General features: G+C 36.6%; 1 protein-coding gene across 4 annotated transcripts; it reads right to left on the bottom strand.

The window, feature by feature from the left end:
• Positions 1-5,742: 5,742 nt before the first annotated feature.
• Positions 5,743-15,595, bottom strand: LOC113654694 (interferon-induced very large GTPase 1-like). Of its 4 annotated transcripts, none has more exons than XM_027164961.2 (6): positions 15,454-15,595; positions 11,519-11,574; positions 11,298-11,403; positions 10,957-11,211; positions 10,599-10,859; positions 5,743-10,489 (listed from the first exon to the last, which is right to left on the bottom strand). In XM_027164961.2, the coding sequence occupies exons 2-6, from the start codon at positions 11,537-11,539 to the stop codon at positions 5,805-5,807; spliced, it is 5,328 nt and encodes a 1,775-aa protein (XP_027020762.2). In that variant the 5' UTR covers positions 11,540-11,574; positions 15,454-15,595; the 3' UTR covers positions 5,743-5,804. The 4 variants fall into 4 exon arrangements, with proteins under 4 accessions (XP_027020762.2, XP_027020765.2, XP_027020763.2 ...); XM_027164964.2 differs by having other exon boundaries at positions 11,298-11,400; XM_027164962.2 differs by lacking the exon at positions 15,454-15,595 and adding an exon at positions 12,267-13,151.
• Positions 15,596-15,899: the final 304 nt, after the last annotated feature.

Genomic DNA, 15,899 nt, shown 5'->3' with positions numbered 1-15,899 from the left:
TGTCGGATAAGGGTTTGGATTTTTTTATCTTATGTTAATAAAAAATATTTGTTTTGTTTTTATTGTATTTATATGCTATTTGTATTTTTGGTACCGTTAAAGTGATTCGCTTGGCTGAGCACTGCATCCGACGGGCCTCTAACATATCAACTCAGTAGCCCATCAGTGCCCAGTGTCTCTATTAAACAGAGTCGTGAAAGCAGAAGTAGGCTCTAAGGACATATTTGGTCTTCGTGATAATGTTGTTGAGACTCAAGATGGCATAGACAACCATCACTTTAGCTTAATGTCACTGGTTGTCTGCAGTGTTGTAATGTAACGAAGTACAAATACTTTGTTACTGTACTTAAGTAGAAATTTCACGTATCTGTACTTTACTTCGCTATTTAAATTTATGTCAACTTTCACTTTTACTCCACTAGATTTTCTAGATAAAATGTATACTTTTACTCCGCTATATTAAGCATCTTCATTACCTGTTACTACAAAATAAAATCAGAAGAAATGTGTGCGACTGCAATAAGGGAGGTTTGGTGAATCACTGCTCCTAGACTGCATTACGCAGCTCCGCACACTCTATTTCAGCGTAATGTTGCCAAAAGGAGGCGGAAGCACAACTGAAACCGCCATGGAAGCACCTGCTGGAGGACCTCCCGTTATCGTAGACCAGGGGTGTCCAACCAGTCAGAGACCAAGAGCCACATTTTTTACTGTGTTACCGCAAACAGCCACATCATACACATGGGCACACACGATCATCACCTTTTTTTTCCTGCCATTTTGTGCGCGAACTTGACACAAATTGTTTACTCAAATGATCTTGCTCCTACTGGGAAACTTTGAGGTATTTTAATCCGTGCGTGTTTGACGGAAATACCGTATTGAACTCAAGCGAAGCGAACACGCACAATAAAAAAACACAAATACAAACTTCGATATGAATGTAAGAGCCGCATGCGGCTCGGGAGCCGCGGGTTGGCCGCCCCTGTCGTAGACGACCACCCCAACGATAGTGGGGAACAGGGTGAAGAAAATAAAGTTATACACCCGTGGCCGTATTTGCAAGAAATGTTTCTGTACATTGGAATGAAATGTCAGTTTCAGTCACTGTGTGTAATGGAGACTAGGCCACATGTGGGTATTATCTGGCACATATGGCCTAGATGTGGCGTGGCTATACAGATATGGGCCAAATTGTTGCCATATTTGTTTTGCCATAACTTTAAAATTGGCGGGAAATGCTCTCTTGGTTCACAACTCATTTTGAGGTATATGGCCCAGATAACAATGAACACATGAGAACCATATGTGGTTGAGCTATGGCACACAGTGAGAAACACAGACTTGTGGTAAACTTTTGGCTTATACGTGGAAAAACACAGGAATCCTGAAATCAAGTGCGGCAGACATCCTCCGTCCCACACCTCAGGTTGCTATGCATCTTCCCTTCTATTGGTGGAGTGAGACTACGGCACTAATGTGACTTGGGCAGTGGGCGACATATTTCTGCTTTCTTCACGACTGTGTAAGCTCAGGTAAGTGATTGGCACTTTACAGTCATATAATTGAAATATGCAGCATTATGTGTCAATATTGCATGTTATTAAGCGTTTAGTTATTAGTTTAATTGAGGAAGGGGTCAAATTAGCTAATATTTTCCTCAGTTTACCAATACAGTTTAATGTACGCTAGGGCTCCGCTGGAATAGCTTTTTAAATTCCGATGTTTTTGGCTATAAATCAACAGTACTTACAGTACTTAAGTAAAGTTGGGCACAAATTCACAGATTGGAGGTTCCCAAGTCAATAACTCCTGAGCTAAACGCTGTTACTACACAAATAACACCTCTTTTCTATCGTAGTAATGTAGAGAGGCAGCTACAACCCAATTTTCCTCAAAATCAGCTTTCCTCCGTGGTGGACAAAATACATGTCTCTATGTGCGAACCAAGGGACCGTCTGCAAAGTGCAAAACCCGAAAAAACAGTCAACTTGGGAGAAATCTCTTTTTGTATAATTTTTATGTTTTTGTTTTTTATCTGAAAATATTTCCCGGAAAAGTAAAACACATTTCCCCCAAGTAAGTGTTGTAGTATAACCATCAGGACATCAGTGATGTGTGAGCTGAATTTGGTGAAAAAGTGTTCTAAAAACAAAATCTAAATAATTTGTCATAAGAAACTATGGTATTATTATGGCCTACATATTGAAAAATACAATTTGCAATTCCTTTCAAAAATATACTTGAAATTTTGATTTTTGGTCAATCAGAGGTGGTTAATTATTGCAATTAAAATATTAAAGGAGGACATTTATATTAAATGATTTTTTTTCCAGATTATCCTCCAGCTCTAACTTCCAGGTTGTATTGCTGCTAGCATTATTTAAATTCATCTTTATTGAATATATATTAACAGAACTCAACCATACTAAAACTGCATATGAGGCTCATATTTGGGCCACATTAAATTGTATTATTTGTCTCATGTTTGGTGGAGTTATGGCACTCCTTTGGTTCAGTTCTTTCAAAGAAGAGGTGTGCCATATTTGGGCCACATAAATTACATTTGGGTCATGCTTGGTAAACATATGGCACTGCTTTGGTTCAGTTTTGGCAAAGGAGATGTGGGCCATATCTGGGCCGACAAACACAAACTATTCTGGGCCGCAGCTCAGCTGTTTATCTGGCCCAAATCTGGGCCAAAGGAAATTTGCTGACTGGGTTGTTCTTGGGCCTCTTACAGTAGCATTTAACCTAAAAAGCAGCATGGGGAATGTGTAAGATTTCCTCCATTTCATTAAAAAACCGAATGCATGTTACCACTGCTTTAAGCACTGGCCAGCTTTTGTTCATCTCATTTTAGAGACACACATCTTTATAAATTAATAAACCTTTCTGTTTTCCTTTTCAAAAGCAACTGCATGATTTTTACCATATTTATGACTACTATTTGGTAAATAATTAAATTTTCTACATTAATAATCTTGGCAGCCTTATGGTTTTAAAAAAGGGGAGACAAAAGAAGCACATAAATTCCCACTAGGGAAAACTCTTTCTGATGATTAAATCTGCTGTGTACCAGACCTGTGCCTGTTGTCTTGTTCTTACTTTCTTTGTTGAAAATCAGAAACCTGATCAGATGAAAAAAGTGTGTTAATAATGGACTATTATTATTACTAATGATTATTATAGATGATTATTAAAAAAGAAGAAAGAAAGAAAATATATAAATAAGGAGATGAAATTTGTTTGATTTATAAATTATTCCACACTGTATGCTGTGAGTCTGATCTGGGAAACATTAAATACATTCATAGGCCATTACTCTTCACTGTTTGTTTACTGAATAACCATGCTTCCTAATCAGCTCGCAGTGTCAAAGTGCAAATTTATTTACACTACACTGGAAAAAAATGTATTGGTTTTAAAGTCTAAAAACATTTATGATAAGGTTTTCTCAGGACATGGCTTCAGTATTTAAAAGTCACCAGATTCATCTGGATCGCAAATGACACACTGATTTTGATAGCTGTATTTTTTTATTGCTATTAAAGTATTTTTTAATTAAAATGAAGAATGAAAAAGTCAGAATGATTATTTCTCAGCAGCTTTGTTTTTAAATCGGATAAATTCTGCCTGCAGACACATCCTAGTCCTTCAGATTACTCCTTAGTAAAACCAATTTTTGCTGCAATGGCAGTTGTAAGTGTTTTGAGGTAAGCTCCTAGCACTTATTTTGGAGTGGTGTCACCCATTTTTTCTTGCAGACTTGATCCAGATTCTTGATTCAAAATCAAGCATTCAATTTGAGTTAATTTTGCAACACACACAGCATTTTGAAACTCGCCCAAATAAAATCATTATTGGGTCACACTCAAGCTTTGTATGGCTTTTGTTTTTTGGGGGGGGGTTTTGTGTTGATTTTTGAAGGATTTCCTTGTCTAGCTAGTATTATTGATCAACTGCCCTAATAATGACACAGGTAGAGTAAGGATTATTCCACAATCACAACTGCATGGAGATGGAAGGCAGTGTAAAGTTAGGTAGCGATTGTCAAGCTCAGAGTTGACAGCACTATCATTTCATCAGACCAATCTAAGCTAAGTTTAGTAAAAGCACGTGTGATCCACTCCAGGAGCTTTTCGAACACCACCCAATGTGGTGGCAATTTGACTGGTGCTTGATTCTCATTGCCCACATCAAGCTCCTCAGAATAATAATAATAATAATAATAATAATAATAATAATAATAATAATAATAATAATGATAATGATGATAATAATAATAATAATAATAATAATAATAATAATAATAATAATAACAATAATAATAACTCCACATTTGTTTCAGGAGAAATTGCAAAGCGAGCCCCAGAGTCGAAGCAGAGGCATTAGAATCAGGGAAGAAGATTAGAGAAATAATTCACCCGTCTCCCGTTTCATTTCCTCTAACTCATTTCCTTGCGTTTATCTTTAGTCTTCTTTTTCTTTCCTTTTCTTCTGACAGATTGTGAAAGTCTTTATTAGATAATCAAATTTAACAAATAAAGGCAAAATAATCAAAAATAAGAAAAAAGAAAAATAAAGAAAGGATTAAAGCAAGACTAGACCAATCTAGGCTAAACTAAACATAAAATAATGATCTCATGAATATTATCTAAAGAGTACCAACTATCAGTATCTATCAGTACCAACTGCAACTGCAACGTTGAACAAGGAAAATACAACAATTTTATCATAGAGAGGATGCAAGGATAAACCATGTTACTAGGTATGACACGTTCTACTTACATGTTTTAACCTTATGAGCACTTTTAAGGGTTACGATGCCTTATGAATATCTTTTATCTTTACTAGGATCTTCTCTTTCATTTTAAAAAGAGCAACTCTTTGCACTAAGAATCTTTATTAATACAGACCCTGGTCCTCAGCTGTTTTGCTCTGTCTGTGCCCACTGCAGTGTACAGTGTATGTAGTCTTAATGTAGAGACAAAGTGAAGGCTTATAATAGACCATATTTTAAAAGGACTTGGTAATTTTTTTTTTTTACTGGACAACCAATCACTGTCTTCAAAAAAATGTCATACCTAGTAACAGGGTCAGCCTTGCCTCCTCTCTAAAATAAACTAAATTAGGAGCTCTTTAAGATCACTGATAGAAACTTTATGAATGTGGGCCCAGCAGTTAATTGCATGAATGAGTAGGTGTACAGCTGTTCCTATTATCCAAGTGCTCCATGAGCTTATATTTATACACATGAACGTTTGTTTTAGACAGAATCACAGGTTTATTGAAAGTTAAATAGGTTACATTGATTCTGATTACAAGGCAATAATGATGTGATTACTTTAGTATTATACCGTCTATTAACTAAGATCTAAGTTTTGATTGAACTATATGCCAGAAAATATGTTACATACAGTACATAACAGTGTTGCATGAATATACTTAAACTGATGATTAATGAAACTGAATTAGATTTTAAAGATAGATTTGGTTTTATGAAATCATTAATGTGGAAAGAAGCAAATTAAAGAAACAGAATCATTAATTTGTGAAGTTTCACATCCAAAGACATAATTCTAATTCTTGTGCTTTTCAGTGGTATTAAAATGCACAGTATTCTCTTTGCTGGTTTTAAAAGATTTTAAAAGAGAAAGCTAAAGGAAAGACAAGTTGCCAAGTTGTCACAAGTTGTCAAGATGTACTAATGGCAGGATAAGATGAAAGACTCCAATAGCATTTTGAAATCACAAAAAAAGTTTTCTTTAATCACTTTTATACTTATGATTTTTCACTGGTATTTATTTGATACTAAAACACTCCTTCAGACTATTTTCTGCTGCTTTCTTTTTGATTTTTTTCCACACTGGGGGAATATCTGCAGGTTTTGCATTATACGCTTGCGCAAACTGATCATTAAATTTTGCCATAACAAATTTCCAGTAGTCTGAGGCCTCTATGCTGGGATCTGCAGGGATGTGCCAGTCCGGAAAGATCTCCCTGTATTTCTTGTAAGGATGGAACACATGGTTGGTCTCTAGGCATCTGAACTGGGCTTCAGTGTTCACATCAGTAGAGCAAATGTTGGTGATTAATTTCACCGAGTGCTCAAACCTGTATAACCCAAGTCCTTGAGGTCTGTGTACAGAAGCAGAGTGATGTGTATGAGCTTCTCCTCCTGCCTCACATGGTGCTTTACAGAATGGACACTGTTTCCCGCAGCCAAATACACGCTTGAACAGCTCATCCTGTGGTTTGATTTTGAGTGTTTTCAGTTTTCTCAGAATGACTTCCTTCTTGAATTTAGTCTTCAGAGATTCTTGCATTTCCTCCACAGACTGCATGAGCCAGTGGGAAAATTGTTCCTGTTTGGCGTTGTTCAACACCATGACTGCTGCATAATTTGTAATGACAAGTTTTTTTCCAAGCTCTCTGCAAATGTTCTGAATAAATCCCTTAATGTTTTCATCTTCATCTGTCTCTTGTTGTGCTTTTCTGATGGCCTTTTTTATCTCCATAATAGCTCCTTTGAGATGCTGCTCTTCCAGCTCAAAAAGTTTGTTTCCTTTAGAAAATCTGACTTCGATTTGTTTTAATATCCAGTCTTTAACAAAGCGTTCATAAGAACTTATGTAGCTCACATAGTTCTCAAAATTACTGTCATCCAGAAGTTGTTTTAGAATAGAGAACTGGAAAAATGAACGTGTGCTAAATTGAAATGCATTTTCCCCTTGCAGCATTGTGTCAATAATGTCTAGTCCCAGTGAGTTACATATGAATGTCTCAACTGCAGGACTGAGGCAGAACAGTGCGAATTCTGCAGCCTTCTTCTGACACTGATCACGATTACTGAACAGATCTTTAAAATCAGCACGGTACTTCTCTTTGGATTGCTCGAGACATCGGCGTGGGTCGTTCTCTTCATTAAAACTGTCATGCATGGCCTGGAATTCTCTCGCAGAGATAGCACAAATGTGCAGCTTTAGGGACAGTTCAAATTCATCTGAAACTTTCAGTTTCTTTAATGAAGTCAATTTTGTGTCAATTTTATGTAGGATCTCCTGAATGTAGGTGTCATGATAATCTGATTTTCTTTCTTTCTTGTCATTAATTGACTGCATACATGCGTCAATGGCACTGTCTGCCAACTGTTGCAGTCTCCTTGTTTGTTCAAATTTATAAACATTCATCATTTCTAAAGTTTTTTTAAAAAAATTATCTGCTGCTACAACATATTTCTCTTTGCCGTATTGATCCAGATTCACTCTGTTTAACCTTTGAGTGACAGAACTTCCTTTTTGTTTCATGTTCATTCGTAACTGCTTAAAAACACTGTCAGATATGGTTCGTCTACGCAAGCCAGTAAAGGACAGCTCTCTAACTGTTTCCTCCCATATGTTTTCAAATATGTTGTTAAGCTCTTCTTCAGACATACTTTCTGAATGTCTGTTTTTCCGGAGCTCCTCCAGAAGTTTGAGCACTTTATTCTCCATTTTGTCAGTGTGTGTTTTTTTGATGTTGTCCAAATTATTCTTACCTTTCCTAATCTCAATAACTGCCTCCAGTTTGTTCAGCACTGAGTTTTCTGTTTCCCTCCTGAGAGATTTTGCACTGTTTACAAAGTCTTCTTTGTACTTTTCCACGAGATAGACATGACCCTCTGTTTGCTCGTAGTATTTGTTGAGGTTCTCCAAAATGGTCTTTTCCAATTTATCAAGTTCTGAAGAGGCCTCATCTTTCAGTTTCCTCAGTAAATCTTGCAGGTTTGTCTTGTCAGATTTGGATTTCATTATCTCAAAATTGGACACTCTGGTTTCAGCAGATGTTAACCACTTATACATGTCCTTTTTAAAAGACCATTCCCATTTATGGAATTCAGTGCACAGCTTCATGTATGCATCAGCTACCAAGCTGTTCCTAAAGCTGAAAATGAAATTTTCATATTTTACTGCATTCCATAAACTTTTTGTCCACTCCAGAAATTCTTCAATGTTGTTGGTAGATATGTTTTTGTTAACAAGAACGTTGGTTATGTTCTTTTTGAAGTCATACACAGCCTCAGAGTAGCCTGCATTCACTGGTGCCATTGGTGGGTTTCCGTGCCAGAGCCCAGGTATATACCAGTTACCAGTCTCTGGATCATACGCCATTACATCAGTAAACTTCTTGTACATTTCTTTGTTTTCCATCTTGGCTGCTGCCTCGGTCATCTCATTCAGCTGCTCTAAAAGAAGCTTCCGGTCTCTCATGTTTTTGTCATGTGCTGATACATCAGCTACATTCTGGTGCACAAATGCACACATGGGTTTTTTGCCCACTTCCTTCATCCTGAGGAATGCATGCACCACAATCTGCAGAATGTCCTTCATTTCTGTGGAGTTCTCCATGGCAATATTGATGATGGTAATATCACTCAGTCCAACAACAAGTGTAGCCAGTTCATTGTCATGTTCATAGCTGTCATCGAGCTGTGCCAGCTCAGGAGATTTCAGTCCCTCAGTGTCAATGATCACTAAATGATCACAGTTAACTTTTTCTCTGAAGCTGTCAGTGACTTTGATCATCAACATGAACGCTCCTCGTGTGCATCTTCCACTGCTGACTGCAAACTGAACCCCAAACATGGTGTTTAACAGGGTAGACTTTCCTGTGCTCTGCACTCCTAATACTGTGACTACCATGATCTTATTCTTGGGTTGCACTAAAGTATTCAGCTCTTTCAGTACATCACTAATCCACCTCAGGGGTATATTTGAAGCATCTCCATCAACTAGTTCAAGAGGGAATCCATCTAAAAGGAGCTCAGCACACAGTTTAGGTAAGTGTAGCATTTGTTCTCGTGATTGTATATTTTCTGGAAGGGAGACAGCAGCTTCATACAGCTGCCCCATTTCCCTCAAAAAGTGTTCAGTTCCTAAAGCACTGTTTGAGATCTGCTTGTCCAGTATTGCGATCTCCTCCTTCTTCTCAGATGATTGTTGACATTTCTCCTTGTACTTTTCTCTAAGTTTGGACAGATTTTCACGGGATAAATTGTCCAAATTCATTCGCATCCATTTCAGGAAGAAGGATCTCTCAAGAGTTGAACTTGACAGTGCACTTATGAAGCAGGACATGGCTTCTGACATTTCATAGCTGCTTTGCTGCTTCCTGAGTTTTATCTTCTGTTCAGTAAGTTCTCCTTTATATTCCTCAATGTTCTTATCCCCAGCTTTACGAAGCCTACACTCCTCTTTCTCTATTTTTCCCAGTTTCTTCCAGATCTCACCCTGCAAAGGGAGCTGTTCTTCCTTGAACTTTATTGAGTCCTGAATCTTGCTGTTAATTTCCTTTGCATTTTCTTTTGCATGTTGGCACTCCTTGTTGTCTTCATCAATCAAAATTCCAAATTCATGTGCAACAGTGATCATCTTCTCAAGTTGTACTTTCATAGAACTGTTTTTAACAACATCGCTCACAGCAGAACACAAATTTGTGACAAAATCTGCATCATTTTGTTTTGTCTTGAGAATGATGTTGTTTCTTTTCAACTTCAATGCAGCAGCTGTTTTTTTCAACAAATCCAGATTGAAGGCTTTGGTGTTTGCATTTCCCACCAAAAACAACTGTGCTTTTACATTTGTATTGGTGAGTAGCTGATAGTTGGTTTCAAAATTGTCAAAGAATACAAAAACTGCTGTAGAAATCTGACACAGGAATGAGTACTGAGTTTCAAATGTACTTATGTCCCCTCTCAGGTTTGCAATAGCCAAAGGTTCTGGGAAGATGTCTATGTTTTTACTTCCACAAGGTAAGTACCAGCTGATCTCCACCATACCATTTGATATTTTTCTTGGGATGTCTCCACAGTCCATGTCACGGTGCACAAATGTGTCATGATATTGCTGTGGATTACTGAGCAGTTTGTTCAAGATTTGAGATTTGGAAATACTACAGTCTCCAAGTCTTACAAAGGACACCAAAGGTAGTTCAGCAAGAACAATCCTGTCTTCCACAAACCCTCTTGGATCAGACAAGGAGTGTGGTCTGTATTTCTTCACAATATCTCTTAAGGCCCAAAGCATGAGCATGCTCTGCTGTGTGTCACAATTAGGAAGCAGTAAAGGCACAGAGAACTGGCACATAGACATTTTGAAGGCAATCTCTTGTTGAAGAAAATTGTCTGAGCAAAGGAAGAGTGCAGTTATGATGTCTAAAGGATTTATTTTATGACTAAGGTCCTGGTTGAGGTCAAGGCTCTCCAGATCTCTATACAAATCCAAACTCAAATCTTCATCATCAGTAGTTGGAGCACATTTGACACTTCTTGCAGTCACATTGACCATCATAATTTTCTTGAGGAAAAGCCTTGGTAAATCTGATTGAGTCTGTGCTGGATCATCTGTCACTGTGCTCTTGTCTATCTGTAGTACAGAACTCAGTGAGAGTTTATCAATGAGGTGTTGTTTCAGCCCCAAGTCATGAAGAAATCGCTCAAGATTGCTTGCTATTAAGAACAAAAATAAAAGAAAACATTTCAACCACCCCAATCAAAGGTTTAGGTAAAAACTAGTTGCCATTAAATGTAATGATTTGCAAAGTGTATAAATACTTACGAGTAAGAGTATCTAACACAGCTGTCGCACTCGTGCTGCCATTTTTGATCACTGTTGCAATGTGGAAGGAATATGTTTTTCCTGGAGACAGGTTATCGATAACTAGTGTGTTAGTTTCTGTTTCTTCTTCATGAACAGTTGTTCCATTGTGGGAACACAGCACATGGTACCTCTTCTCTAAGGTAGCAGGTGGATGCCAGGATAGTGTAACTGATGTACTACCAATACTCTCAACCGTGATGTTTTCAGGTGGGTTTGGAACTGTAATGAAAACAGAGTTGTGGTTGAAATGGCATGGTGAATTTAATGGAGATGTTATTAGACATTTGTCAATAAAAAACCTTAGGCTGTTTATTACTTGTATATGCAGAGACTTTGGCTGCAGAACTCTGTTTTCCATTTTCTGAGACTGCAACCACAGTAAAAGTGTACTCAGTGCCTGGGCACAGTCCTGACACTTCAGCATAATGATGTGCAAGGGTCTGGATGCTTGAGGATGTGCTGCTGGAGCACCTCAGCTCAAAGGCTGATATGCTGTTTACACATTTCCACTGAAGTCTAGCAAAATCAGTCCCAATGGACTGCACTAAAATGTCATATGGTGCAGGAACGTCTGTGGAACAAAAATATATTTCAACTCAGCAAACATCAACTCTTGTGTTTGTGTCAGAAAGTGATCTAAAGATTTTATAAAAATACCTTCTGGAGTGACTGTATCCTCTTTTAGCTGTGGCGTCGCAGACTGTGTTTCAGAAAGATTTATTTGTAGATCTTCGTCCAAAAAATCTTTGGCGTCTTCAAACTGCTTGATTTGGGAATATTTAAACATTTTGAATGATGAGTTAAAACAAATATCTATCAAATAACCTGGCATGACAATCAGGAAATCAAATAAATAAAAAGCTGAACTCAGTGAATACCTCTTCATCAGAACTCTCCATTATGCATAGAATGATAATCAGTTTTCAGGGGCAAACTGTACAAACAAAACAAAAGGTATATTTGAAGTATTTAGACACAGGGAAGTCATTTTATGGATGTCAACATGTATAGAAAACATACCAAAGACTGAAAATGTTTCTTATTACATATTATATGGCAGAATGTTCACAATACATATTATTTTATTCATTTTAGACAGGTCATAACAGTTGTCAGTACCCATGGCATTAGACAGGACTAGCAATACCCATGTCAAACTACTGAAATTTTACACAAACACTAAAGCATGACAGAGAATCTGGACCTTGCACCTATGAAGGCTGCACAACTGCCAGTAGCACACACTGTGTTCTAAACTTTCTGATTTACTTTTGTAAGTAGATTTATGTCTGAAATCTTGAAATTAACTTTGGATTACTCTGTGTATGAGTTTTATATTATATATAATATTTATTATTTATATATTTAATAAATAGTGCATCTTTACATGGATCATCCAGATTAGTCAGTCTGCCCTGTTACATAAAGCATGATCTGTTAATTCATAAACTAAAGTCAGCAATCTATTTAGTGGCACACATCAAACTCTTATCTACTTACAAAATGTTCTATATGCTTCTTTAATTCAGATAAGGTAAGAGGTTCACAGATACCACTACAGTACTGTTACAGTGAACCAAAAGAAGAAAAACCTGATACAACACACTATTAACGCATCCAAAGTACCTGTAAGCCTCTGTTTGGTTCACCAAGGATGACTTTCTCTCATGGCACCACAAAAAGGAAGAAACTTATTATAAATGATACAATGGGTTTTCAGATAAAAAGGGATATGAAACTCTGTTTATGGATCAATTCGATTTACAGCATGGTACAATGCTGATATTAACCTTGCATTTCTGCTCCTTCTACCATAAATTTGTTCAGGTGAAAGAGTGAATTCATGTTCTGGGAAAATAGTGTCTCATCACTCAATAGGACAATTTACTACAACCTCAAATTGAACAGAAAATCTCTAATTACAAAACATGAGCTCTACCAACTTTTTGTGTACTGCGCATTCACAGGAAGACGTATTTCTTTAGATGAATTGAGATCTATTATCTATACATTAATTGGATACCGTGCCATGGTACATGAGGGAGAAACCTTTAAAAATCATCAGTGTATGAGGCAAGATGAGGGGAAATTAAAGATTAGCTCTCTTAGTTTGCATGGGTCTGGGCACTGTATATTTCTGTAATATGTAGTAAAATTTGAAACATTGAAAATATGTGAAAAAATGTTTCAAAACTTGGATAATAAGACTGTGAACTTTTTTTTTGTGCCAGCCAAGAACGTCTGCATTGAAATTAACACGAGCACCACAACCAAACTAGGCAAAAACATATTTAGAGACATTTGTGTGATGTATTTATTCAGTACCTTTAGAGAGCTTTAAATTTTGCACCACATGCTCTTCTCATACCTCGTTTGTGGAGAGTTTGAAGATTCATTCATTTTTTATCAACTACTCGGGTCACAGGGAGCCTGTGCCTATCTCAGGCGTCATCGGGCATCAAGGCAGGATACACCCTGGACGTGCCAACCCATCGCTGGGCACACACACTCTCATTCAATCACACAATCACACACTACGGACAATTTTCCAGAGATGCCAATCAACCTACCATGCATGTCTTTGGACCGGGGGAGGAAACCGGAGTACCCGGAGGAAACCCCAGAGGCAGTGGGAGAACATGCAAACTCCACACACACAAGGCGGAGGCAGGAATCGAACCCCCAACCCTGGAGGTGTGAGGCAAACGTGCTAACCACTAAGCCACCGTGCCTCCCTGAGTTTGAAGATATTGAAAATATTTTTGCCTGTACTTATTTCCATGTAATGCTGAGGTTTTTAGAATATTTTGACAAAGAAACCACTTGAAACTGTTTAATGTTTGTACTGGTACCTGGTTCCCCTTTTGCACTGCTTTGAGCAGTGCATGTGTTATCGTGTACTTTGTAATTTACAGCAAAATAAGGTATATTTCTGGAAAATGTGTATGGAGTCTTTAGAGTGCTTCATATCGGTAAACTTGGGTATAACTACTTGCAAAAAGAAAAAGAAAAACATTGCAGCTTTTGTGTCCAAATGCCCAAGAAGCATTCCGAGGTACTTTTTGCTTTAGTTTTATGATTTTTTTTAATTATACGTACTAATCATGACTGTCACAATTAATTACGCTTTACTGCCATTATATTACAGTAACATGTGATATTGATTGTATTCAAATCAGGTCTAGCATAGGCTACACTCTGACAACTCCGATCGTATAGTTAACTGATAAACGGTCTTAAAGATGAACCAATTTTACTGTAAATGTTTTATAATACCTCCTCCATATCTGTAAATATAATTATACAAGAAAGCACTAATTTTTATTCCATTATAAAATGAACATTTCAAATTAATCAAACTGAATCAGTTCACTTCATGTTGAGCTACTCTATGCGCACAATAAAGATAAACTAATTTTACTGTGGAATTTGGAAGTAATTCCCTTTCAAAATCATTACATTGATTATATCATTAAATCAATGATTCAGTCAGTGGGCAGTTTTTAATCATTATAGTATTTTGATTGTTATAGTGATCATAATATAGGCCATTGTGATATGACTGGGTTTGATCAACTTACAATTTAAACTGTCCATTTAAAAATTAATCAAAATTTGAATTACTTTGAAAGATAGACAGTGAATTTGAAAAGCAATTACTTCACAATCCCACAGTAAAGTTGTTTATTGTGAGCCAAGAGAAGGGCGTTCTTCAGTGATCTGATTTGGTTTGATCAACCAACTTCTTAAAATGTTTATTTTATTATGGATCAAAAAGTTCTTCCTGTCACAACTTTATTGACAGTGAATTTGAAGAGAATTTTTTTATTCTAAAGTAGTATTGCTTGATCTTTATATGAGCATAGGGTAGGCCGTGCTGAAGTGATATGAAATAGTTTTATGAACTATCATTTTGAAATATACATATAATGGATTAAAATATTGCCAGTTCTAGCCAGCAAAACAAATAACATTTCTAATCATGTTTTATAAGCCTTTTAATTACCTGTGACAAAAGAATCACACACAAATAAAACACACAAACAGATAAACACACACAAATAAATAAAAACACAAACACACGTTTAAAAAAAGACACATCAAATCATAATGTGAAGTCGGTTAGAGAGGCGGGACATAAGAAAGGCACAACCAATCATAAAGTGAAGTGTTAACCGTTTGTGAACCACAAAGTTCACTATTTTACAGAACGCGGTTGTGAATCTCATTTAAATTATTCTTGGATAAATAAATGTTAAATATAATAAATAATAGTAAAAAAAAAAAACAGGGGACACAGACATCAGTAATTATATATAAATATAATTTAATTGTGTGGTCAAATTTGAGCTGTATTCAGTTCAGTGTTCAGTTAAAATAACACCACATTCCACCCTAATAACTGCTCATTGTACAGATATAATGTTATTTTTATATTTTATTGTTTCACGTTTTCATTGTATCTCTTCTTTGCACCAAATGTACTGCCTTTTTTCCTTTATAGTTATACTTCATTAAGGAACAGTTTTAATACACATTTCACGACATCATACTGTGTATGTTTATGTATGTGACATAAAATCTGAATTATATATTTTTTATATATTTTTTTAATTGCTCGTTTATAACCTTATAGGATATAAAAGTGCAGGTACACACGTCCTCATTTATACATGTAATAAGTATTTAAGCAATTTGATTTTTTAGACCATTTAGTGCCTAAACAACTGCTAATAAACCAGATATTAAAAACAAATAAACCAGATATTTAAAAAAAGATAATAAACCAGATGTTTACCAGGTCTGTACTCACGTGTTTGTCTAGAAAACGTGACTGAAAACAGCATCATCAAAAGAACCATGCCCTTGCTAGAACCCTCCTTTATACAAGCTTATACAAGCTCCTTAACGCAGTTGCTCTTCGTCGATATCGAAAGTACATTCTAAGTTTTGTTTCCCTGAAAGTGAAAATAAGTTGTGCGCGTGCACGCGACACACTCCCTGAAACCCTCTCGCGTGCACGCGCACAACTCATGAGGATACACTTAGTGTCACGAATACAATATCGTTTGTACAATAACCCACCCCCCAAAATTTTTTTTTTTAAATCGCACTCTCTATTATGAAAAATATATGTATGTATACCTAAATAATTGTGTAAGTAGAATCCGCAAAAAATGCATTTAGAAACAGTTGAGACCCCTTCCTCACAGTGGTTTGACCCACTGCCTGCTTTCCCAGTTCATCTCACCTACTCTG

Source organism: Tachysurus fulvidraco, chromosome 1, assembly GCF_022655615.1.
Source record: "Tachysurus fulvidraco isolate hzauxx_2018 chromosome 1, HZAU_PFXX_2.0, whole genome shotgun sequence".
In the NCBI taxonomy this organism is placed as follows: Eukaryota; Metazoa; Chordata; class Actinopteri; order Siluriformes; family Bagridae; genus Tachysurus; species Tachysurus fulvidraco.
Note: the sequence above shows the minus strand (reverse complement) of the source record. Positions and strands in the feature narration are given on the sequence as shown.

Excerpts from the sequence above, each read along its gene's own strand:
- LOC113654694 (XM_027164961.2), bottom strand. The coding sequence starts at position 11,539 with ATGGAGAGTTCTGATGAAGAG. Across the intron at positions 11,404-11,518 it reads TGGAGAGTTCTGATGAAGAG|CAGTTTGAAGACGCCAAAGA; the intron begins GTATTCACTGAG and ends TCCCAAATCAAG. Across the intron at positions 11,212-11,297 it reads GGATACAGTCACTCCAGAAG|ACGTTCCTGCACCATATGAC; the intron begins GTATTTTTATAA and ends TTTGTTCCACAG.